The 24,546-nt window shown below is 40.1% G+C and overlaps 1 protein-coding gene across 1 annotated transcript; it reads left to right on the top strand.

The window, feature by feature from the left end:
* Window positions 1-2,485: 2,485 nt before the first annotated feature.
* Window positions 2,486-20,891, top strand: sae1 (SUMO1 activating enzyme subunit 1). Its single transcript, XM_061718871.1, has 9 exons — window positions 2,486-2,966; window positions 5,815-5,926; window positions 6,551-6,724; window positions 10,697-10,842; window positions 11,139-11,238; window positions 12,252-12,357; window positions 16,187-16,331; window positions 17,304-17,373; window positions 20,620-20,891. Exons 1-9 carry the CDS (start codon window positions 2,875-2,877, stop codon window positions 20,710-20,712), a joined length of 1,038 nt encoding a protein of 345 aa, XP_061574855.1. The 5' UTR covers window positions 2,486-2,874; the 3' UTR covers window positions 20,713-20,891.
* The last annotated feature ends 3,655 nt before the right edge of the window (window positions 20,892-24,546 follow it).

Below are 24,546 nucleotides of genomic sequence, written 5' to 3' on the forward strand. Positions count from 1 at the left end.
TATATTATATTCGGTAATAATCATGTCTGCCTCACTCTGCTGCACCTCTCACTTTTGTATTTCTTTTGTATAATTTTTTGTATTTTTTGTATAATTTGTCTTGTAAAATTGTAAATAGGTTATTTTTATTCAGAACTGTCCTTTTCTCTACCTCAAACTGCTGCACCTTTAAATGTTTATTCTGTACATATGCTAAGAAATACCACATTTGTTTATTTGTTCATTTTACCAACTAAAGAGCGAAATTACCGGAGTCAAATTCCTTGTTGGACAATGTTCAAACCTGGCCAATAAAGCTGATTCTGATTCTGATTACTCCAAAACCTGCAGACACAGAGACCTTATTTGTTTGACTGTGTGAGAGACAGTTTCTTCCCCCAAGCTGTTGCTCTGATGAACTCTCATCACTCAGAGTCTCAGAGTATCAATCACTGTGCAATAATAATAATAACCACAATCATATGCTGTAACAATGCTCTACCTCATACTGCTGCACCTTTCACTTTTAAATTGTATACATGTTAATAAGAGCCATTTGTCTATTACTGTTTGTAACTATTTAAATCTGGGTTCAGTGAGCAAAAAAAAAAAAAAAAACGGAAACAAATTCCCTGTATGGCATGTTAGTACTTGGCCAATAAAGCTTATTCTATGATGGCCCTCAGTTCTTATTTAATTGTGTTAAAATTATTTCAAACACAACTGCTAAAACAGTTAATAGTGTCATAATGGATGATATCAGAGACTACTATTTGTGAATGTCTCAGACTTAATAGTTTCTCTAATCTGTTGGGACTTGAGGGGACATCACTATCAAAACTGATTATCAAACTTAACTTAAACATAAATAATAGGCCATCCAGGCCTTATTTGTTTGTCTGTGTGAGAGACAGTTTCTTCCCCCAAGCTGTTGCTCTGATGAACTCTCATCACTCATAGAGTCTCAGAGTATCAACCACTGTGCAATAATAATAATATTAACCACAATCATATGCTGTAACAATGCACCTTTCAATAACCATGTCTACCTCATACTGCTGCACCTTTCACTTTCACTTAAAATTGTATGTATGTTAATAAGAGCTGTCATTTGTCTATTTACTGTACAGTGATCGAAACAACCGGAGTCAAATTCCCTGTCTGGCATGTTCAAACTTGGCCAAAAAACCTGATTCTGATTCAGATTTTTCAATAACCAAGGTTATATACTCCAAATGGAATACAAGTTACGTTATAATTACCGCTTAATTATGACACAGATCTTCTGGGACAAATATATAATTGTTTTGTGTTATGTTTCTTTCTGATTACTGTCAGCACATCTACCATAAATTAATTAATTTTGTAACCTGAATATTTATAATAACTAACATATCATGCATTTCTATCACCTATAGCAGATCAAATAAATTGTTTAGTGAGAATCAGAATCAGTTTTATTGGCCAAGTATGAACATGCCAGACAGGGAATTTGACTCTGGTTATTTCGCTCACTGAACCCAGATTTAAATATTAGCAAAGAGTAAATAGACAAATGGCTCTTATTAACATATATACAATTATAAAAAGTGAAAGGTGCAGCAGTATGAGGTAGACATGGTTATTGAAAGGTGCATTGTTATAGCATATTATTGTGGTGGTACTAGTCAGGTCATTAACATGTAAGAAGAACTGCATAAACCTCTGTGACATCACCCATAGGCATTCAGAACGGTCTGTTAGTAAAATAACATCACCAGAAAATATATTCTGTTTGAAAATAAGACATAAGACAATAACAAACAACAAACAAAAAGAAAATAAGACAATCTTTAAAATCAGTCTTTTATTTTCACTGTTTATGAGTCAAGACAAATAGCTTAATAAAAACGGCCTGCTAAGTGTGATATTATAGGCGAATCAATACTGTAACCCTTTTTTTACCCATTTCCATGTCTCTGAGAGCACTGGATTTGACTGGTTTGTCAATATAAAGTCATCCATATTTAGTTTCCTGCTATTTCTTGCCTCATTAATACAATATTGTGTCTATGATTACTACTTAATCATTATGCATTATTATGCAAACATAAGGGCTGTGCCTCTGAATAATAATTGGAATGCTATTCAGCTGCCTTCATCCCCTGATTTTTCTCAACGGCAGTAGCATCATCTGCAAAGATTAAAGATGTTTTTGCCAACCTTCTTCAACATTGAGATTTTCTTTTTCTGTGTTTTCAAGAGAAGTTTTCAAGATAAATTATAAGAATTACACTTATTTGAAAAAGACACCTAATGGAGACATCAACCCCCTTCAGCAATACATTTATTGCAAATTCAGTTTCACAATTTTTTGGGAAAAAAGTAAAATGGAAATTCTGTGAAATGTTCTTTACCTGCAGACTAAAAAGAGGGAAAATTGTTCCCACAACTTCTGAGCAAACCACAGGAAAAAGGAACAAAAGCGCTTCCAAGAGCTCAATGGTCGATGCGTATGTAACATAGAAGCTTTACAAACCAACCAGAATAAGAAATCATTTAGTGGCCATCTGCTCTCTGGGACGAGACGAACATTAAACCCAGAGACTCAGTTAAACAGAAAACACTCCAGGCTAGATGGAAAAATAAATATTGATTAAAACTTGAAACAAAACGGCCTTAACGTGAATATACAAAAGAGGAACGGTCATTTAAATGTTAAAAAAGGGGGGAAAAAATAGTTAAAATAGTTTTGAATAAAAAAATAAATAATCGAGGGTGGGCTATTGTTTGAACCCACTGACGTCATCAGTCGGCGCCAAATCAGCGGGACTATCGCCGTATTTGAACCAACTGCACTTTTGCTCCTCAAAAAGCTCATTTCCGAAGCAGTTTTTGTGAATTGCATTTGACATTATGATCGAAAAAGAGGACCCGGTCATCAGCGAGGAAGAAGCGGCACAGTACGACCGGCAGATTCGGTTATGGGGGTTGGACGCGCAGAAGAGGTGAGTTAGCGCCGTTAGCTCTGCGGGCTAAAGCATGATTTATGGTTCTGCGTTAAATCGACGCAGATACGTTGCGCGTCGCCGCGTACACTACGGCGTAGGCTCTGCCTTGGTGTAACGCGGAACCATAAATCAGCCTTAACCCCCTGCGTCACATGTTTACTCTCTACACCTCAAATTAAACCATATAGATCAACTATTATTATAAAAAGCGTTTTTTTTTGTTAGATTTCTATGTGTTATAGCTAATAACATGCACGGTTCGTTAGTTTGCACGACCTGCACACACGTTTTGTTTATTGTGCATCTTATTCATGACGCCATTGTGCGACTTGTAGTTCTCGAGACCACTTTTTTGTAGTTTTTGTTCTTGTCTCGGATCATTGAGATGTCGTTGCACCAAGGTGACAGAATCTGGTGATCACCAGTTCTCCCTCTTGTTAATGTACAGTTTTGTAAACTATTTGTATCTGATTTAATGTTTTGGTGCATCTGTATTAGGGCTGTTCGATTTTGCCCAAAAATAAAATCTCGATTTCTTTCTCTCAAAATCCGATTTTCGATTACGATTACGATTATTTTGTGAATTGACAAAAGCCAAAGAAATGATTTCAAATATGCTGTTTTTTTTTTTTGTTTTTTTTTTTAAAAAAGTTTTAAAAAATATAATAAAATATAAAGTTTTATCTCTGAAAATCAGCAAATCAGCACTTGCAAACATACAGTAAGTTATATTTCCAATTAAATAAAACAAGACATTTTCTAATTAAACTAAACTGGGTCTTTGCATGCTAAATAATAATGCAACCCATGAAGGAGGTAGAGGTGTGTAATGTCAGTCATTACATTTGCTGTTCACATTTGCAAGTTTTTTGCAAGGAACACGAGCCGGTCTACCGCATCTGGCTTGAGGGATGCCCGGTGGCGTGTTACAACGCCCCCCCTCCCATCTCCGATGGGGCACTTGTCGCAGGTATTGAGAGGTATTTCAATCAATCATTAATATGTGTGCAGACAAGGTAAAAAAAAAAAAAAAAAAAAGTGAAAAATCGATTTTACGAGTTTCACGTTTTAACATCGTTCTAATTACATAATCGCGATTACGATTTAAAATCGATTAATCGAACAGCCCTAATCTGTGTGTGTGTGTGTGTGTGTGTGTGTGTGTGTGTGTGTGTGTGTGTGTGTGTGTGTGTGTGTGTATTTAATTACAGTTTTGTGTTTATAACGGCCTTGTTTGAATAAATATATGGATAATATTTGCATATCGTTGTGATTGATTAAACATCAGGTCCATTTCAGTGATGCAGATATACAGTGTAATCTGGCTACTTTAATGATAAATAATGCAAGTTCAAGTTGATAATTGTATCTTTAATATTTAAAATCCAGGGTTCATCTACAAATTAAGTACAATTTAAATCAGTAACATTTACTATTCATTAGACTTTTCTGGTGTTGGAAGCTGGTTATTTTGTTGGATGACTTTGGGACTAGTTAATAGTCGTATAGGGCTGCAACTATCGAATATTTTAGTAATCGAGTATTCTACGGAAAATTCCATTGATTAATCGAGTAATCGGATAAAACATATCTTTGTTTAGATAAAGAGCATTTATAAATATACACGAGAAAACAAAACATTTCACTTAATGAACAATGGTTGCCTTTTTTTAGACAACAATTTTATTTTTAGTCGCAATTGCATCTCAGGCAGTGTAACAACAAAATGTAAAAATATAAAATGTAAATAAATATATTATTATTATTATTATTATATTATATAAATAAATATATATTATAAATAAATATAAAAATAAATAAAACACAAAAATAAATAAAATACTTTCAACTTTCAATGTCTTTTTTTTGATAGATCAAAAACATAAGGCATTTATACATAGAAAAAAAGCCAAACATTTCCTTTATGTTGTGCAACTTCACTTTGGCCACAAGTATCAGAATTTTCAGGCATAACAGTCTTCTCCTTTGAGATGCGATGTGGCATAGGAGGCCAAAACATTTGAACTAGAACACGTCCATGCGTGAATAGTTTCAGAAATTTCTGTTATGAGTGCAGAATCAAAACAAAAGCCACACCTCATTATCCGTCTCTCTCATGGAGTCTGTGTGCAAACCTTTAAAGGAGCACTTTATTGCAGTGAAGCTCATGTCAATCCTTAAAAGCACTGGAGTCAATCCTCCAATAGTGTAGAAATAGCGGTAGTGCAGTCGCCACACATATCTGATCTCAGCTGATGGATGGAAACATTTATAGTGAGTTCAACATCATCATCCACTTCTGTGTTATTGTGCTGCAGTTGAATACAAGCTCATATGGAAACTAGCTGAACCAGGATGGTTCTGATACAATCACACAGGGTCAGGAAATAACTAGGTTTCTTTTTAGTCTCGGTCTTGAGCTGAACTAGTCTTGGTCCTGATACTCTCTGGTCTTGGAGCTTCAGTGTGTTTTAACTCTTCTTTATGCTTAAGATTCAGTAATAGACAGCTGACATTTGTACATTTGTCCCGGATGTTGCGGTTGAATTTTTTGCAGAATATTTTAACGTGGAAAAACATTCAGATACATAATATAAATGCATAAATATTCAGGCATTCTTGAATACAAGTCCTTGTAAGATTAAAAGTTTTTAAGACAATCTTAATATACAGTATAAGCGGGATATATATATATATTTATTTAAAGGGAACTGTACACATGAGAGCTAAACTTTCTATTTGGTCATATATACTGTCTTTACTGTGCAATGTTACATTATAAAGTCTGCATCAAAGCAGTGATCAAACAAGCTGCTGTTCTGTTTACATGTTGTCTGATTTGCAGGTTGCGAGGGTCCCGGGTTCTTCTGGCTGGTTTAGGAGGTCTTGGAGCTGAAGTGGCGAAAAATTTAATCCTGGCTGGAGTTAAAGGCCTCACTTTATTGGATCATGAAAAGGTAAATATGTGCTCATAGAGTATAAACATCCTGTTTAAATAGACTGATTTGATGCAAACCTGCAAGTGTTTGCTTTCCTCTGTCAGTCAAACAGCTCTCTGATACATGTATTGTCTACAAAGTAATGCCCTGGTCTTGTTCCTGGTCCTCTGGAGCCACTGTCCTGCTGGTTTTAGAGGTTTCCCTGCTTCAACACACCCTGATACAAATGACTGTGCTCCCAACAGAATTGTGCAGACCTCAATGGCAAGTTTGTGACGACCTTTGGTTAGAATAAGGTGTATTGATGCAGGGAAACCCCTAAAACACACAGGACAGGGGCTGCAGAGGACCAAGAATGAACAACACTGAAGTGATGAAAAGTCTTCCTGCGTGCAGTACCAAAACTGTCCACTAGACGACAGCAGTGTCAAAGTACCGTAACTTGCTGTTCCTTTGATAAACAGGCCACATGATGTTAACTTGAGTTTTTTATTAACACAAAAACAACATTATTTTGTATCTGGCAGGTTTTGACCCCAGAAGTCCACCTTAGTTATTGATCAGTATCAGGACATGTAGGAAACCCTTTCATGTGCAGATGGAGCGTAACCATAAATCTTCTCTCCTCTTTCCTCCTGTCAGGTGTCGGAGGAGTCGTGTCGCGCTCAGTTCCTGGTTCCCGTGTCGGCTCAGGGTCAGAACCGGGCCCAGGCGTCGCTGGAACGTGCACAGAACCTCAACCCGATGGTGGAGGTACACGCCGACACTGACAGAGTTGAAGACAAACCCGATGACTTCTTCCTGCAGTTCGATGCCGTGAGTAGAAACACAAGTTATCTATTCGCACATTTTTAAATCATTATCAGTGGAGTGATTTCAGCTCAGCTTCGCTCTTCAGCCTGCTGTGATGTCATATTTTAGTCTCTTTGTGTGTAATATAGATCAGTGGTTCCCAACCTTTTTTCCATGGAGCCCCCCCTACTTGTGTCTAAGACCAGCCAGGCCCCCCGACCCGTACATACTAGCAGCAAAAGAGTAAAGTTATTGGTTACAAACCTTTAATGGAAAAAAATGAACAATAATTATGTTTTTTTGATACATTTCTCTTTGGTTTACCCTGTACTTTTTCTCACCTTCCTTTTGTGTCACAAATGTATAAAATTCGCACAAATAACTGCAAGGACATAAAAATATTTCTGAAAAATGTCTCTTTTAATATGAGAGCAACATTTTTTTACATTCAACAACCGGTCGGAGTAGTAGTATGATTAAATGTTGAATAATGATATAATAATACGTTTTTAAGTTTTTATCCTGATAAATAACTTAGTATTTTAAAATGACCAAAATATATTTCTAAGTGGGTTTATACAGACTTGGATTACAGTATTCCATTAGGTGTGTTATTATGATTTTTTTATTTATTTAACATGTGTAAACTAAATTTTTACAACTGCATATCTACAAAGCAGACAAAGTTTCGCGCCCCCCCCAGAAATCTCTGGCGCACCCCCAGTGGGGGCCCGGACCCCAGGTTGGGAGACACTTATATAGATGTTTGTGGCCACCTCCAGATTATACCAAAACAAAAGCGACAGTTTTGACCTTTTTGAGAAGTCGATCAATCTAAAGTCATCAAATCAAGTTACCGGCTGCTCTGACTCGTCATCCGTTACTGAGATACATCAGGACTTTGCCTTTGTAGGATCATCTGCTGCTTCTGTCGTCGTCAGTTGACTATTTTCGCAACAGCTTTGTGATATTTAAGTTCTAGTGGTGATGGAACCGATAATTCACGGCCCAAACCCAGCTCCCTGGTAGGGGGGGGGGGATGAAGCTCTGCTGCAGGTGGGAGTCGGAGATCTTTTTGGCAGATTCTTCTGCCAGACGTCCCAACAAACCCTCACTATGAATTTGGGCCCGGCGGGCTGGTCCAGAACATGTAAACTGGATCATCCAACCACGCCCCTGGTGTTGGTTATGGCCTGACTGTGACCAGCACCGAGGTCCAGTAACAAAACACCAGCCGGGTTCATGCAGTCCGACCTTTAAGGTCACACGTTTTAAAGAAAAGCAAACAATTGTTGGCAACTTATTGCAGCCAAATTAAAATAATTAGAAAATATGAGTAACTTTTAAGTTGATATAAGAATTGCATGAATGTAAGAAGTGTTTGAAATTGCAGCATGAGCCACTAGATGTCAGTGCGTCCCAAACGCTGGACCTTCACTTCAGGGATCTCAGAAATGACTTCACTTGACTCAAGTGCAGGGATGTTTGACCTCAGTGGACCAGTTTCATCTAGTCTGGTCTCCCGTTTCCATCTCTGCTCGTCTTTAACATCTTCTCCTGTGAAAGCAATCAGCTGCGTGTCTTTTCTTCCTTTTCTCCGGATGCAGAATTCTCCTCTCTGGTCTTTTACCGTTTCTCCCGCCGGCCAGCATCTTCGTCCTCCGATGGACTCGTCCTTAATTCTGTCGGTCCTCGACCTTTTGATTACATTTATATGAAAAATCTAACAACAATTCTTCCAACTTATTTCTCTTTTTTTTTTTTTTTTACACCTACACTGGTTGAAAAGAGTTTTCACACATCAGCAGCAGTCTGAGATCGTGTAACGGTGTTTCTGTGTCACTGTTGTCGAGATGCTTTTAGATTTGACAGCAGATTAAAGGAATAATTGTATTATTTATGATTTCTTACCAGAAGCAGCGGTAAAGTAAACGAGTATCAGTTTTCATCTCGATGGACAATACGTTTTTATTTGAGCATCAGAAGAGTAATGGGTTGTTTTTCCCCATCCTTTTGTGTGTGAGCGGTGGTGTGTTGCTCCCTGCGGGGGTCGTAAGTGAGGGTCAGGGGGAGGGAGAAGTGAGGGCAGGGGGGGTACGGCACCCGCTGGGGGGGTTGCAGAGGAGAAGACGTGGAGCGATTCTTAATACAGCAGCTAATGAGAGAAACTCTGAGGTGGATGGGGGGGGGGGGGATGGGGGGGGTCTCGGTGCTGCAGACTTTTATCTGTGTCCGAGCACGTCTGCGCGCCGCTCAGCGGGACGATGGCGCTTGATTAAAGCAGGAGTTGGAGCCGCTTTCATCCGACGGGCCTCATTACCGAAGGATGAGTAAGAAAAATAACAAGCTTCCACCTGCGCTCTTGTAGATGGCTGCTGACTTGAAACTGATAAATAAAGATAAAGATTATAACCTGCAAAGGTTCATGATTCACTAACATTTGGAAAACACATTTTTAACTTCTTAACCATCCGCTTCTCCGTAAAATTGAAGTTTCTGCTGCATCAGTGACGTGAATTTCATCGTAAAGGTCGTCTCTATTTTAGGCATGGGGCGATATACGATATTATCGTATATCGCGATAAAAAACGGCCGCGATAACGTTATCGTGGGGTACTGTAATTATCGCCAATTTTTTTTTTTTTTTTTTTTAATTTATTTATTTATTTATTTTTTTTTTTGGTCACACAAGGCTACCAGCCAGGTAGAAGCCAGTGTTATTTTTTTTCATGTATTTTATTAATATTATTTATTATTATTATTTATTTAATATTTTTTCAGAGAGTAGTACAATCCGTGTGCATTTGACTACTGTGGCACTTTATTTTCACTCAATCTTTGTGTTGGCCATGCAGCTTTTGTTTTGTATACTACAGAGCAGTGCCTTTATTTTATTATTTTTCCAGAGAGCCGTACTAAGTAGCAGGCAGCCAGCCACTGTTAAAGTTTCAGAGAGTAATACAATCAGTGTGCATTTGGCTCTACTTTGTCACTTTATTTCTATTTGTCACTTATTTCTTTCGACTCTCAGGGAAGTATTTTCTTACAAAAAAAGAAAGTTCAAATAAGTACCGGTACTATAGTTTACACTTTGTAATGCATAACATTTACAGTACACTATTTGTTCTCTACCTCAAGTGTCACTGTGTTGAGAATGATTTGAGAATAAATGTTCTGAAGGAACCAGTGGATCCACGGTTAGTGTTTTTCCTTGCATTTTAAGAATTTTATAAGCGACACACTAATATCGTGATATCGTAATCGTGATATTTTTGTCCACTAATATCGTGATATGAAATTTTCATATCGTCCCATGCCTACTCTATTTGGGAGAGGAGCTTATCCTCCTATGAAAGTGAACCAATGACTTCTCCGTCGGGGTCCTTTAGGCCGTCCCACTCGAGGATATAACTATTTTTTTAAATTCCTAATATTAAAATAGTCAGGAAACGGAGGCTGCTGGCTCTGATCTGATACTGTCCGTCACAGAAGCAGCGGTTGTTATCCGTTGTTTGCAGTTTCACACAAACCCTCCCTTGTCTTTATCTCCGGCCCCGAGTCAAAAGGTGCGGCCAGCTCGGATTCTGCATCCTGAATGAGGATGAAGGGTTTTTATCATCTTTTTGAGGTATAACAGACACTTGTGGATCAGTTCAGTCGTAGCGAGCAGGAGACCTTCACATCGGACCGGGAGATCACTCTCATGAGTTTTTATCTTCTGCAATCAAGAGTTTTGTTTTCTTCTTTTATGAGTCCGTTCCTGGGTTTGTGGGATGAAACTGACCTTGTGATGGGGAGTGAAAACTCTTCTGATACGATAAAGACTCTGAGAATCTGAGATTAGTCTCATCAGCACCAGATTCTGGTGAAGCGGGAGCATCCCAGGGGGAAATAACAGATAAAGAAAACAATTTGACTGTAAGGGAGCAGATGCACGCTTGTGTTCCCACCGGCAGCTTCCCTAACCTGCCCTCCATCCCTCTTCTTCCGTCCCAGGTGTGTTTGACGGGCTGCTCCAGAGACCTGATGGTGCGAGTGGATCAGCTCTGTTCTCAGAACAGCATCAAGGTCTTCTGCGGAGACGTCTGCGGTTACTACGGCTACATGTTCTGCAACCTTGGACGGGAGTACAGCTACGTGGAGTGAGTGTGGGTGGCCGCCATGGGAGCGTGCAGTTTCAAAACCTGCAGCAGAAGGCCTGACTGAAGGCCCAGAACAGTTTTATTTAATCATAGATACCATTAGTATGATTTAATAAGCAAGTTTTTCTTCTTTTAGTCTGTTTCTGGGACCACTGCTTTAATAGATGAATGAAGCGAGTGTGTGAAACTATTGTAAAACCTTTATTAAAAATTGATTTCCTGTGTAATGCTTAATAAAGTTGTATTTCTCAGTAAAAATGCAAGTTTTTTTTTATTTGTTTTTATTCTCTTTTCAGGGAGAAACCTAAATTGGTGAAACGCAGCGCAGATTCCAACGACGGCCCAGAAGCAAAGAAAGCTAAAATCGACCCCAATGAGACGACCATGGTGAAGAAGGTCAGTAGACGACAACCGGATTTCATAGTTAATCATATTTTAAAAAGAAATTCATCTAAACTATTGTATTATTGTTAAAGAAAATTACTTCTTTAAAAGAGGAAGATCTTTGTTTTATCTCCTTTTTATTTTGCTTTCCTTTGTCTCTTCCAAATACCAACACTTTTTTAAAATGATCTTTTTTTTGTAAAACCATTAATTTAATCAATTTATTCTAATGGTTTGTTAATTTTGGGGGCATTTATGTTCATAAATATCTTTTTTAATTTGAATCAAATTCCTGGTTTGTTTCCACAATGAAGATGAACTGCGATCCGATCACGTGGTCAGAGGTCGTGGTTTGTGAACGATTGGGATTGGATGGATATGAAAGGCGTTTTCCATTTTTAATGCATTTAATTACATATTTTATTCGTTTATTGTCTCTACACATGAAGTTTCACCGTTTTGTTGGATGTGGAGTGGGCATGGCCTTCAACCTGGAGGGGCGGGGCTTACTAGCCTGAGCTGACGTAAACATGGCAACTGGCTCCTCTGGTCTTTCGGACATGTGTCCGATTTGGAAATCATTTCAAACTGGACAGTGAATGCAGTTGAACTGCAACTTTTACTGTTTTGCAATTTTGTGCATTGCCAAAGTATTTGATTGGGAGTTAAAATAAAATGACTGGGACTCTCTTAGGACACTTCTATAAAACAGTGTGTCCCAGCCCTGGTCCTCGGGCCCCCTGTCCTGCATGTCTTAGATGTTTCCCTGCTTCAGCACACCGTGATACACGGAGCTGTGTCATCAACAGAGCTGTCCAGACCTCGATGACGTACTGATGATGACCATTAATTAGACTCAGGTGTGCTGAAGCAGGGAAACATCTAAAACATGCAGGACAGGGGGGCCCGAGGACCCGGATTGGGAAACACTGCTATAAACGACCCCAATTAACTGTTAAACATGGATGTGCGTCGTATTTTTCCGGAAAGTTGTTGCATCATATTCATTAAGACTCTCCAACCAGACGGCCAGTTTCTGCTCCCTGAAAGAGGCTCTGGAGGTCGACTGGACGAGCGAGAAGGCCAAAGCCGGCCTGAAGCGGACGCCGGTGGACTACTTCCTGCTTCACGGTGCGTGGGGATATTTTCTTCTCACGGGAAATAAAAAAATGCAGTTTCAGTTTCAAAAGGTTTTAGATGTGTAATTTTGCCATTAACATTAAAAAGGATGACAACTCTGTGAGAGTCGTCTGTTCGGCAGCGTCACCTGAGGATGACGGGCAAAGGGCCGTGGCTCCCTTCAACCGGAAGCGGATTACCTAAAACGTAAACATGTAGCTTTCACATTTCTGTCCCGTCTGCTTAAAGAGGTTTTGGTAGATCTAGTAAAGAGAGCAGGCGAAAACCAACCCCCCTTGCATCATAAAAGTCCTGCAGAGACTTTTATTGACTTTTATTGAAGACCTGGATGAAGCAGCAGAACTGTGAGGATCATGTTCTTGGATTTCTCCAGTGCATTTAACACCATCCAGCCTGCGTTACCGCATAAGAAACTCACAAACAGACCACAGGTGGGTTTTTTTTTTAGTTTTTTTTTTTAGATGGTTTCATAAGTGTTCACTTGATAATGTTTTTTTTTCAGTTTGGACATTTATTCAGTTAAATGTCAACGTGATGATGTAAGTTTTTGAATGCAATCACAGCAGGGCTGGTTTTAGGTTTTTATGTCTTATAGTCAGGTGAAATATTTTCTTTATTTATTTTTTTTTATTGTAAGTATTGAAGGTGACAGAAAAGTCACAGTTTGATTGTGAGATTTTGAATTTCAGTTAAAATACTTGCAGACACGGCCGCCATGTAAATGAATCGTTGCGTAAAAGTGACATTTCCACGGAGGAGGTCACGCTTTTCCACACAGAAGTGTCCAAAAATCACAAAAACGGACAGAAAAAGCAACGAAACCTGAAACTGAAAACGTGCACGGCTCCACAGCAAAACTGAAAGCGTGAGAAAAAAGTCTGTAGTTTATAAATCATATTCAAAAGGTTTTAATTAACGTCATTTTAGCTTGAAATGAAAACTGCTAATATTGAAAAATAGGGGAAAATAACTTTGTTTTGGTTTTGAAGAATCCCATCAGTATTTTGCTTAAAAAAACAAGTTACACTGAAGTAGTTTGAGTTGTCGCTATCAAACATTTTGAGCGCCGTTGCGTACATTATGTTCCTTTTTTCTTCCTTTTTTTTTTTCTCCATGTGATATTTGGCATGAGGGTCTTCTCTAAAGGTTTGTTGTCGTCCTTCCTGTCACCTGGGTCTGCGTCGGCCCCACAACGACAGCCCAGTTTCCATCACAGGCGTCCATGGCCAGTCATGTGCAGCGAGCGTAGCAACCAGCTCTGCATGACGACGAGCCATGACGACCAGCAAACTCAGACAGAGATTTTCCTCTCGACGCGGGTGGCAAACGACGACCCAAATAAGCTTCTGCAGGACCTGCTGATCACCGGTTTGATCCAGTCTGTGCATCTTTTTGAAGAAGCTTTTTTAAAGGAGGAAAACTCTTCCTGAACATTGACATGAATCTTTCTGAGGAGCTGAGAAAGAAAAGTGTAGATGGGTACGTTAAAGGTAAACGCTGAGAGACCGTCTCCGACCAGTGTTTCGGTAGATCGGGAGGACATGGATGTCACAGGAAGTGCAAACCCCTGGTTGATCAGAATGATGCTCTGCTGTCATCCAGGTCTCAGTAACGCTCAAAGGTTTGAAGGTCAAAGCAACTCGACTTCTTTGATCCTCCATCTCAGGAGATGTTGAGAAGTTCAGGATGACGGTTCGGATGCAGAACAGGAAGTCAAAAATGTTCCAGCTGGAACCCGTGGATTTGTGCAGGGTTACTAGACGTCTCAAGAGCGTGAGGCGGCTCTTGAGACGTCTAGTAACCCTGCACAAATCCATGTTGCTCCAGGTTTTAGGTATTTCGGTCGGATAATGAGCCAAAGCAAAAAAGCAAAAAAACACCCAGAATGGCTTATTTATAAAATAAACCCTAATTATTTATTTTATTATTTACTTATTGAACATCTATGAAAGGTTTTTAAAAAATATATTATTTTAATGATTTTTATTTGTTTTATGATCTAAAATTGTTCATTTGAATCCAAAACCAAAAACAATGAGCGTTTGTACGTTTCAGATGGTTTCAGTTGCAGACTGAGCAGGTCAAACATGCTTTTATTTTGAAAGGAAAAACCAAAACTCCGCTCCTGTTGGATCAGAGGAGTCTGGAAATGGGTGTCTCTGATTATTTAAATGTTTCTGCACCAGACGGTTGTTTTCAGGTGACGCCGAAGCGCTGCACGCACGTTTACCCTGAAGGTTAATGTGCGTTTCATTTGCAGCTGCATCTGTCTTCACGTCTTCTTGGTTGGTTAATTTTAGTTCTGCCAGCTGTCATGGACTCAGTCTGACGACTCTCCCATTCGGAAACCGAGCCCCCCCGGACCCCCCCACCGTAGCCTCGCCCCGTCTTCACATCAATGCCTCTTCGGCTAATTTCTGAGTGGAAACATTAGTTGTTGTTGTCTTTTTAAATGTACTGAAGGCGAGACAGGAAGCATCGTTTATTATTCCTTCTCGGTTTCTATAATTGGAGCAAGTGGTTGTTGTTTTGGGCGGCCGATGAGGAAGTAGCTCTTCCTCTGTTATAACAGCTTCCTGCCTCACGAGGAACGCTCAGGTTATCTGAACCGCAGCGTGCGTGGGCTTCTTATCATTGCTATCTTGGATCTCTGCAATCCCAAATTTTGATTTTCCGTGTTAAGTATTAAATATAAAGAATAAACTACGTTCTGGCAGATCTGTGGTTTTAGCTTCAAGAAGGTTCCTGGTTCGAATCCCGACAGGGGCCTTTCTGGGTGGAGTTTGCATGTTTTCTCAGGGTGATGAAGCTTCCTGCAGTCTCAAAAACACGCATGTGAGGTCAACTTGGGACTTTAAATTGCCCATAGGACTCGCCGCCTGTCCCGGGTTCACCCCCCCCCCCCCCCCCTCTGGGATCGGCTCCAGTCGGCCCCCGTGACCCCGAGTGGGAAGGAGCGGGTTTCCATGATGGATTGAAATGAAGTTGCATCACCTCGCCACGTAAATACTTCACTCCCCTGGTGCCCTTCACGGGCCGTCTTAACCCCCCCAGATCTAATCTGCCGTACGTAACTGCCACTTGTTCAGAGATGCCATCATTGTTCCGTTTATGTCGGCGTTATTATATTTTTGTTACGAAATTCTGGTTGATTTCCTGTCACGCGCAGGTCTGAGCGCAGCGCCGCTCGTGCCGGCGCTTCACTTTCTTCTGACAAAGTTTCTGCAGGAAAAAAAAGGGCAGCGCTGAGTTGTGAAAATGATTCATCTCCTGTGTGTGTGCGTGTATGTGCGCGGGCATGTGTGTGTGTGGTGCCACGCTGGTGGAAATGGCCGTGGGAGGATTTTACTTCCTCGTGTGGTTTTAAGTTAATGGACGAACAGAAAATATGTGGGCGAGGTGTTGAAGTCGGATGCTGTTTGAAATATTACTCATGACCAAATAAAGTGTGCACTTTTGATCCCCCCCCACACACACACACACACTCTGTGTCTGTCAATGAGTTTTGAAATAGGAAAAAGAACATTTTTTTTTACCATCAGTAGAAAAAGAAACCCTAATATTTAGCTGCAGACGCTGTGCAGGTGGCGTTCGTGCACGAGCTGATTCTCACGTGGGCCTAAGTGGATGAAATGGTGGATGGTGCAACTACAAGCGGATTTAGATCCAGTTTCAAAGGCAGCGGCAGACGAGACGTCGTCTTTCCACCTGGCAATAATTCAGAGTGGAAGTGCAATAATCATTTTGTTTTTTCAGCCGCTCAACTGTCGCGTCTTTCCTCGTGTGTGATTGGTTGTCTCTCCCTCCTCCGTGTCAACAGTCCTGCTGAAGTTTCGCACGGACAAAGGTCGCGACCCCGACCCGCAGTCCTTCGTCGAAGACGGCCGGCTCCTGAAACAGATCCGCGACGACGTCCTGGAGGGCATGTCGCTGAACGGTGACTTCCTCAGTGACGACTTCATCAGGTGACTTTCACTTCACGGATCTGAAACGCACCGGGACCCAGATGAAGAACCGGTCCGAACAAAGCAAACAGCGACACCTTATTATTCGTAGACCGTGATCGGTTCAGTAGCTGCGAGGTTCCCATGACGACAACAAGCCCCAGTCATCACACCTCCACCACCGTGCTTAGTGGTTGCTACAAGGCGTTTTAGGCTGATGTGGCCAGACATGTAGATTTTGGTATTTTTGGTCCAACAGACGTCGTTTCAGATGCATCTATGTGCTTTTTTTAAGATAAGCCTTTTCTAACTGCACCGTTATCATCTTTAACATTTAGACATCTTGCTGAGGTTTTGATAAATATATTTATATTTCATCGTCACGTTGGCGTGAACTCCTGTGACGATCATCTCTAGAATATGGTTTTCCCGTGAGAACGCTGCTTCTAGCTGCGTAATAATAGACAGGTGTTGAAAGATGGTGTTATTTCTTCTTTTATGTGTGACTATTTCTTCCAACGCAATTCTTAACCACTTCATGTACGTTTAAAGATAAACACGGCATCGGATGATCTTTATATTTGTTCCTTTTCTTAGGAATCCACCAGATTAATTGATAAGAGCTGTTTGAGTGTTCAGAGTGTTCTTACATTTTATTTTCTTTAGGGCCCAACCACCATTGTTTAGAAAGATGAAGCCTTTAGGAAATGTTATTATTCTATACAAATTTCAGATTTTGTTCATATTTTCTAAATACAAAGAAGTTGGTCAGTAACGGCATAAAAATACGATTTCCTTTTTATTTCCCTACATTCCTGCTTGGTTTTGGTGACGTTTGGTTACAGATATGGGTTCTATAGATGTTTCTTCACCCCCCCTTAAAAAAATCTGAATCATCTTCCATAAATTTACTTCTAAAAGTGTAGGTGAAGCTTTTCAAAGCTGCAGATGTGTTTTCACTAGTTTCTGATTGTTTGAGCCTTCTGTCTTCAGCTTCTGCTTCTCGGAGATGTCTCCAGTCTGTGCCGTCGTGGGAGGAGTCCTCGGACAGGAAGTTGTCAAGGTAAACACATGAGGGAGTTGTTCATGGCGTTTCACCAGCACCGCAGCGTCGGGAAAACTTTTTGAAAAGGTTTACGTTATTGACTGGTGAAGGTGGTCATATCCAGGAAAAGACGGGAGTAATTAATTGTTTCACGAGCACAGCAGCGCCGTTTGCCCCTTTGCTCGCTGAAGCAGCACTTCCTGGAACGAGATGTCCTCCGTCTCAATTAATCATCTCTTAAAGTCTCAGTTAAAAATTTCAAAATACAAAATTAGTTGCACAAAACACCTTTAATGAGGCCCGATCCGATCAAACAAAAAGAAATAACACAATTCCCAAACTGTAAACAATAGAAGCAAAATATTTCCATGTTGCAAACATTTCTGAGATGGCGAGGAGCCGCTTCAGTTTGCTGTACTTTTACGTCGCCAGCGTTGTCTACTCCTCAGTGATGAAAGTAGCTATTCACTTAAAAGTTTGTATAAGATTTATTTATTGGAGGCTGTAAGAGAGATAAACATCAGGGAGTAAAAAGACTAAATATGAACTTTCCTGTCAAGTGTTTTTTTTCATGTCACAATTCCAACCCTCCTCTTTGGTCCTGACGGTAGGCCAGATCAGCAACGTTGAATATTTATTCTAACTATTACAGTAATTAGAAGTATATATGAATTATTATTATCGATCTTTTGGGATCTGGACACGGACAGGTGAACGTCTCTACCTGAGAGCCACTGGAGGACGCCTGACAGCGCTTTGGTACAGGAGGAGGGGACCCAGATTCTACAAAAGTCTTTAGTATCTGCTCAAAGTCTTTAGATTTGTCCCTTGATGCCTCTTTGGAAAGAAGTTACTCAAGGGTTCTGAAAACTCACCGCTGTCGGCTCATGCCGCGTTCCATTTGTCCTCGGAAGTGGGGATTTCCCAGTTCCCAGTCGGAATTTTCAACTGGAACGCGCCTCGAAGTGGGATTTCCCACTGGGAAAGTGGGAGAGTCTTCACCACCCCCGAGTTACCATTCCAAGATGGCTGCCCCGGTTGTAAACAGTAGAAGAGAGCTCTGTAAAAATTCGTAGCACTTCATTCTAGTTTTGGTCACGCTAAATCAGTCGTATACAAGTATTGTTCGGCATATATATGCTGCTATAGTGTAATTTACATTTTTCATGTGGTATATGCGAACTACAAACTTGTTTACCTACTTTGTAACTGGAACACTGATAACTCGGCTGTGGCGTCATTCCCAGTTCCGACTTCCGAGGTAAATGGAACGCAGCATCAGTAGCTACGACTGCTGCGTTAGGTTCAAGGTTACACCTACAGTCAACAGTGAAACTTATTGATGTACAATCAGATATTCCACATAATTATTAATTTAATTTATTGAAATAAAGTGAATTTAGTCAAATAAAAAAAATTGTAGAAGAAACAAAAATCTGATCATTTCCTCCCGATCATTCGGAAATCCTGTAATCTGCCCCGATTACCAGGAAATAAATCTTCTTCATGGAAACTTGGATGGACTCAGCCCTGTAGAGTCCCAGACGTAGTTTCTATGTTGTCTTTTTTTGGGGGGGGGCGGGGGTTACATTTTCTCCGGGGTTTGCAAAGTCTGACTTTAGCTAGAACTCTCCGTCTAACTTAGGCCTAAAAAAATATCTTTATATCCATCGGTGTGAACTGTAGCTACGGAAACCAGAACAGCTTTCTTTAACCAGGCTGTCAATGTGTCTATTTCTGCTGCAAAGTTTTTACATTTTAACGTGGCGGTCAGTGGCAATTAAGTCTCTTTGGAGCCAGCGCCCCCAGTGGTCAGCGGAGGAACTGCAACTTTAACGTTAGAATGAACCCAGAAGTTAGAAAGTTGGTCCAACTGGGAGGACGCCACGAGGCCGCTGCAACACCGGACAGATTTTATCTTTGGTTTCTCCTCGGAAGCGGTGAAGAGGAGGAGGAGGAAGCTGACGAAGGGCAACAGTTCAAGTACATCTTAAACTGGCATCGTCTGTACTTGCTGTCCTGCTTCTTTCAAACTTAGACAATAAGATGAGGTTCTTTCTCACATTCAAGGTCTGTAGAAATCGTTCAAGTCGAGGTTCAAGATCATCATTTTGTTGGTGTGGTTCTACTTCCCTTTTTTAAACAAGTTTTCTTATCAGAATCGTCTCGCCGGGGGGGGGGGGGGGTGGGGATGTCATTATTTGGTCAACCACAATATCAAAGGAGTTACACTGTCGCAACATGTACAACATTTAGAAGATTTGGTTGTTTTTTTTTAGCTCTCTGGTTATCTGAGGAGTTCATGTCGGGGTGAGAGCGTCTGTATGTTGGAGGCGAAGCGCGAGGACGACGACTGACACTTGAGAATCACTTCTACCATATTTATGGACGTGTCCAAACCGCCGTCTGCAGGATGATGAAACCTGCTGCAATGTAGCCCGTCTCCGCTGCACGCAGAAAAACAGAAAGAAAATGAACTTTGGACTCAAGTTCTGACAAAAACAGCCCGTCTTTCAGCTTTGGCGCGGACCGAGCCGAAAGCAACTTCATCACATTTACATTTTCTTTCTTGTAGATTAAAGAATTATCGTTTGCAAACTGAACCTGAAAACGTCAAAGTTGTGATGCTGTGAAAAAGAAAGTTTGCTCTTATCTCTGAGGGTCCACACCTCTGCAGCTTTTAAATATTAGGCCGAGTATTTTAAATTACAAAACTGAGACAAAGTGCAGAAACTGTGCGGAAAAACCGGTGTGTGTCAACGCAGTGCCAAAGAGGTAAAGCATCAGCAATAATCTTTAAAAACAAACATCTGTGGACGGCCAACAGTCCAAATGATTACAAACCCATCAGTCCACACTGAGGACGGTTATTCTTAAGTCAAAAACAACCGTCTGTCTTCTGTCTTCACGTGTGCAAAGTGTGAAGCACGGTGGTGGAGGTGTGATGATTTGTTCGTCACAAGTTCGTCACAAGGGTTCGAATCATGAGGTGTTTGGTTATCACCTCACTGCTTCTTCATTTTGGCTTTTAATGTTTTTTTAATACTTTAATTTTGTACAAATAATAATAAAAATACTTCTCAAGATGCAATATGTGAATTTGAGGTAGTATTTATCTAATTTTAGTATCTGTTAACGATGAGAATTTGTCTCGATGCATGAAAACATAAATTGGTATAACTTTTTTATTATTTTGGGTCACATGACTGTTTGTTTGCTCGTAATTATTGTGATTAATTTCTTTTTTCTCTCTGCACTCCTCAGGCTCTCTCCCAAAGAGACCCTCCTCATCGTAATTTCTTTTTCTTCGATGGGCGTAAAGGCAACGGCGTGGTGGACTTTTTCGGACCAAACTGAGAGAAAAACGTCTGTCCTTTTCAGTTGTTTTTATCAGAACGTGCTTCACTATTCTGGGAAAAAAAACACCCTTGTTTGTGTCATTTTTCCTATTCTTGTTGTTGAACTTTCCTCTGAAGCCAGACAAAAGTGTTGTAGGATGTTTTTTTAATGTTTGCTAATAAAACATTTAATGAAAAGCATTTGTCCGCCTGTGTCACGAAACCAGGGATCCAAAGTCAAAGTGTTTCCTGTCCAGTCGACCCAAATAAGGCAGAAATTACGGCAGCAGAACATCTGCAGCAGCTCGGTCCCACATCTGCGCCACCCCCCCCCCGGAAGCAGTAGCTGTTTGAACCGTGTTGACGCCCTGAAACCTCAGAGTGCAGCCGGTGCTGATTCAATCTGCTCCTCACAAGAAGTTTAAGTTGCATCAAAGATTGAAATTAAGTCTGATGTTGTATTTATTTATTTTTTTTGCTTACACTTGAATTGATGACTGACGTGCTTTGATATGTTCGTATGATTTCTTTTGTCCAGCTAAGGATATAAATTAATAAGAAACCAGGGCTCGGGATCGATTCAAATGTCAAGATTCAAATCCGATTCCTAAGATTCAGAATTGATTATCATGCTTTGATTTGACTCGATGCCGATATTGATTTGGGTTAGTGTTATTAAAACTTTTTTCAGCTATTGCAAGAATTACACGACTGCAGTTATGCAACATATGAATACTGGTATTATATTGAGATTCAACAACAAGTATTGGCAGCTAATGATGCTGTAAGGACCAATCACCTCCCAGAATGCTGATAGAACTGCTTTCAGAAATATCGTGTGGGGAAGAATTATCAAACAGATTCAATTTTATTTATATAGCGTCTAATACAACAGATGTTGTCTCTAGACGCTTTCCAGAGATCCAGATCCAGGGCAGCAAACGGATGACATATGAAATCGCTTTTATTTTTTCCCATTTTTGAGAATTTGGTTTTTAGCACTTTATGCAAATGTGATCCCAAGACAGTATATAAAGTAATGAAATATAGACAATGTATGCAATTATAACTGAAAAATGTAATGTTTTCATACCTTTAAACATATTTAAAGTCAAAAATATGGCACTAGTTATGCTGGTGTCCAACAAAACATTCCTTTTTTGGGCATAAAAAAAACCTTATTTGTATGAAATGAATAACTCAAATAGGCGTGAAGCAACAGGAGGAGCGTTTGAGAACCACTCGGGTTAACTGGCAACAGCTCAGTAACATAACTGGGTATGAAAGGACCCTTTCAGAGCAGCTGAGTTTCTCAGGTGTAACGATGGACAGAGGTTCACTAATCTGCATCAAAACATTGTTCCTAAAACTAAAAATGTGAAGACTGAAGACCTAAACAACTCTCGAGGTTTGCAAGGTCTTCTGGAAATCACTGCATGGGTTCAGGGTCCAGAGATCTCGGTGAACAGTTTCATCGTACAAACCCACAAATGCAGCTCACGACTCCATTATGCAAAGTAGAAACCACACCGTCTCCTCTGTGTAAATGTATCACCAGCTCTGCTGCTCAAACCACAAGGTGGATATCTGGACCGAAACTGAATGCATCTAAGTTACCAAGAATAAGACTTGAGAGACGAGCCATATTTAATTAAGCAGTTGCATGCAAGTGGGTCAGAACAAACATCAGGCGTCTTCACGCAGGAAATGACAGAACAAGGGATGCATGATGATTTGAAACACCACAAAATGATGACTAGTCCTTGTGATTCTGATAAACAGGTCGTTGTAACGTCTGATCTAATCTCTTAGGAACAAAGTATCGCTGTGCACACTCTGTACCCAGAACCAAGGCCAACATTTCCATCACACTCTGGATCAAACCTCATTTATAAATATAATTATAACAAATATAGAACTGTTTTGTGGTCTGGTGAGTCAAAATTTGAAAATCTTTTTGGAAACCATGGACACCGTGTCCTGCAGACTACAGCGGAGAGGAACCATCAGGTTGGTATCAGCGCTGGGTTCAGAAGACGGTCTGACGTTGCATGAGTGTCTGAGGCGGGGGCAGCTCCCACATCTGGATCCATCAACGCTGGAAACTATTTGTAATTTTTGTAATTTTATTTCAAAACAAGGACATTAATCTTATACAAGAGCATATTTATTGTGCCAGGTTGTAGCAGCTTGCTATTTTCCACCTGTAGTCTCTGGGCAGGTTGATGGAATAATACATAAAAATTAGTATAAGAAAAAGAAAAAATAAGTCAAACAGCAGAACAAAGCAAAGAGACAATAGATAAAATAGATAAATAGAAACATGGAAGCAGATTCAACAGAACATGGGATCTGTCAGATGTTGGCACCTAAGATTTAAAGCTAGTCGGCCCCCCCAACACACACACAACATACTTCATAAATGTTCATAAACTTCATAAACCACATAAAGGTTTTGGAGCAACATCTGCTTCAGTCCAGACAACAATCGTGACTCTATCAGGGAAGGACTTGCATAATTCAGCAAGACCCTGCCTGCAGTCCAGACTTTTCACCGACAGAAAGCATCTGAGAGATTCATGAAATGAAAAGCCCGGCGTTGAAAGTCCAAGACTGCTGAACAGCTAGAATCCTGCATCGGTCATGAATGAGAAAACACTCCTTGCCCTAAAACTCTAGGAACGGGTCTCCTCACTTCCTAGATGTTCACAGACGGTTGTTATAAGAAGATGAGATGCCATGTTGCTGCCATCATCATCATCAAATTTCAAAAGACTGGATATGTTGTGTCTTGTTGGGAATAAAATATGGGTTTATGAGATTTGGAAATGATTATGTTCTCTTTTTGTTTACATTTTAGCATCCCAACTTTTATTGGAGTTGTGTAAAAAATTATCGGCCCCCCTTATGATCCAGGTCCAGGTCCAGGTCTCTTCCCTCCTAAAGGGGAGTTTTTACCTGCCGATGTTTATGTAATAATTCCTCCTGGTCATGTTCTGTGTCTCTGGAAGGATCATATAGAAACTATTTGTGTTGGAATAGACGCTATATGCAGAGGTGTCAAGTAACAAAGTACAAATACTTCGTTACTTTACTTAAGTAGAAATTTTGGTTATCTATACTTCACTGGAGTAATTATTTTTCAGACGACTTTTTACTTTTACTCCTTACATTTTCACGCAATTATCTGTACTTTTTACTCCTTACATTTTAAAAACAGCCTCGTTACTCTATTTCATTTCTGCCTTTAAAAAAAAACTATCCAGTTAAATTGCTCCATCCGGATAGAGTGAATTTGGTTGTGGTTGTTTCAGATGTTCTTGTCCAGTTTTGTTCTTACATCCGTTCCCTCAGATTCCTGCAACTAAACTTGGATGTACATTCCAATAAAGGTTAGGATAAATGATAACATGCCTCTGAAGTTTGACTTTTTGCACCATTACAATACTTATAGGCAACTAGTCATCATATCTCCTGCTCTCTGAAACACATGTTAATGCTCAATAGTACACATATATGGTTCTTTAATATATTTGCATTATACTAACATGCATTCATTTTCAATGGCTTTTGTCCTTAATGGCTTTTTTCCCCCTTACATTACTTTTACTTTTATACTTTAAGTAGTTTTGAAACCAGTACTTTTATACTTTTACTTGAGTAAAAAACTTGAGTTGATACTTCAACTTCTACAGGAGTATTTTTAAACTCTATTATCTATACTTTTACCTGAGTAATGAATGTGAATACTTTTGACACCTCTGGCTATATGAATAAAATTGAACTGAATTATCTTCCTTCGTGTGCCGGAGGTGAAACAGGCGCCTCCTGGTTGGTCGGTGCCATGTTTTCG

The sequence above is a fragment of the Cololabis saira genome, chromosome 4 (genome assembly GCF_033807715.1).
Source record: "Cololabis saira isolate AMF1-May2022 chromosome 4, fColSai1.1, whole genome shotgun sequence".
In the NCBI taxonomy this organism is placed as follows: domain Eukaryota; kingdom Metazoa; phylum Chordata; class Actinopteri; order Beloniformes; family Belonidae; genus Cololabis; species Cololabis saira.

Excerpts from the sequence above, each read along its gene's own strand:
- sae1 (XM_061718871.1), top strand. The coding sequence starts at position 2,875 with ATGATCGAAAAAGAGGACCCGGTCATCAGCGAGGAAGAAGCGGCACAG. Across the intron at positions 5,927-6,550 it reads CTTTATTGGATCATGAAAAG|GTGTCGGAGGAGTCGTGTCG; the intron begins GTAAATATGTGC and ends TCCTCCTGTCAG. Across the intron at positions 12,358-16,186 it reads GGACTACTTCCTGCTTCACG|TCCTGCTGAAGTTTCGCACG; the intron begins GTGCGTGGGGAT and ends CCGTGTCAACAG.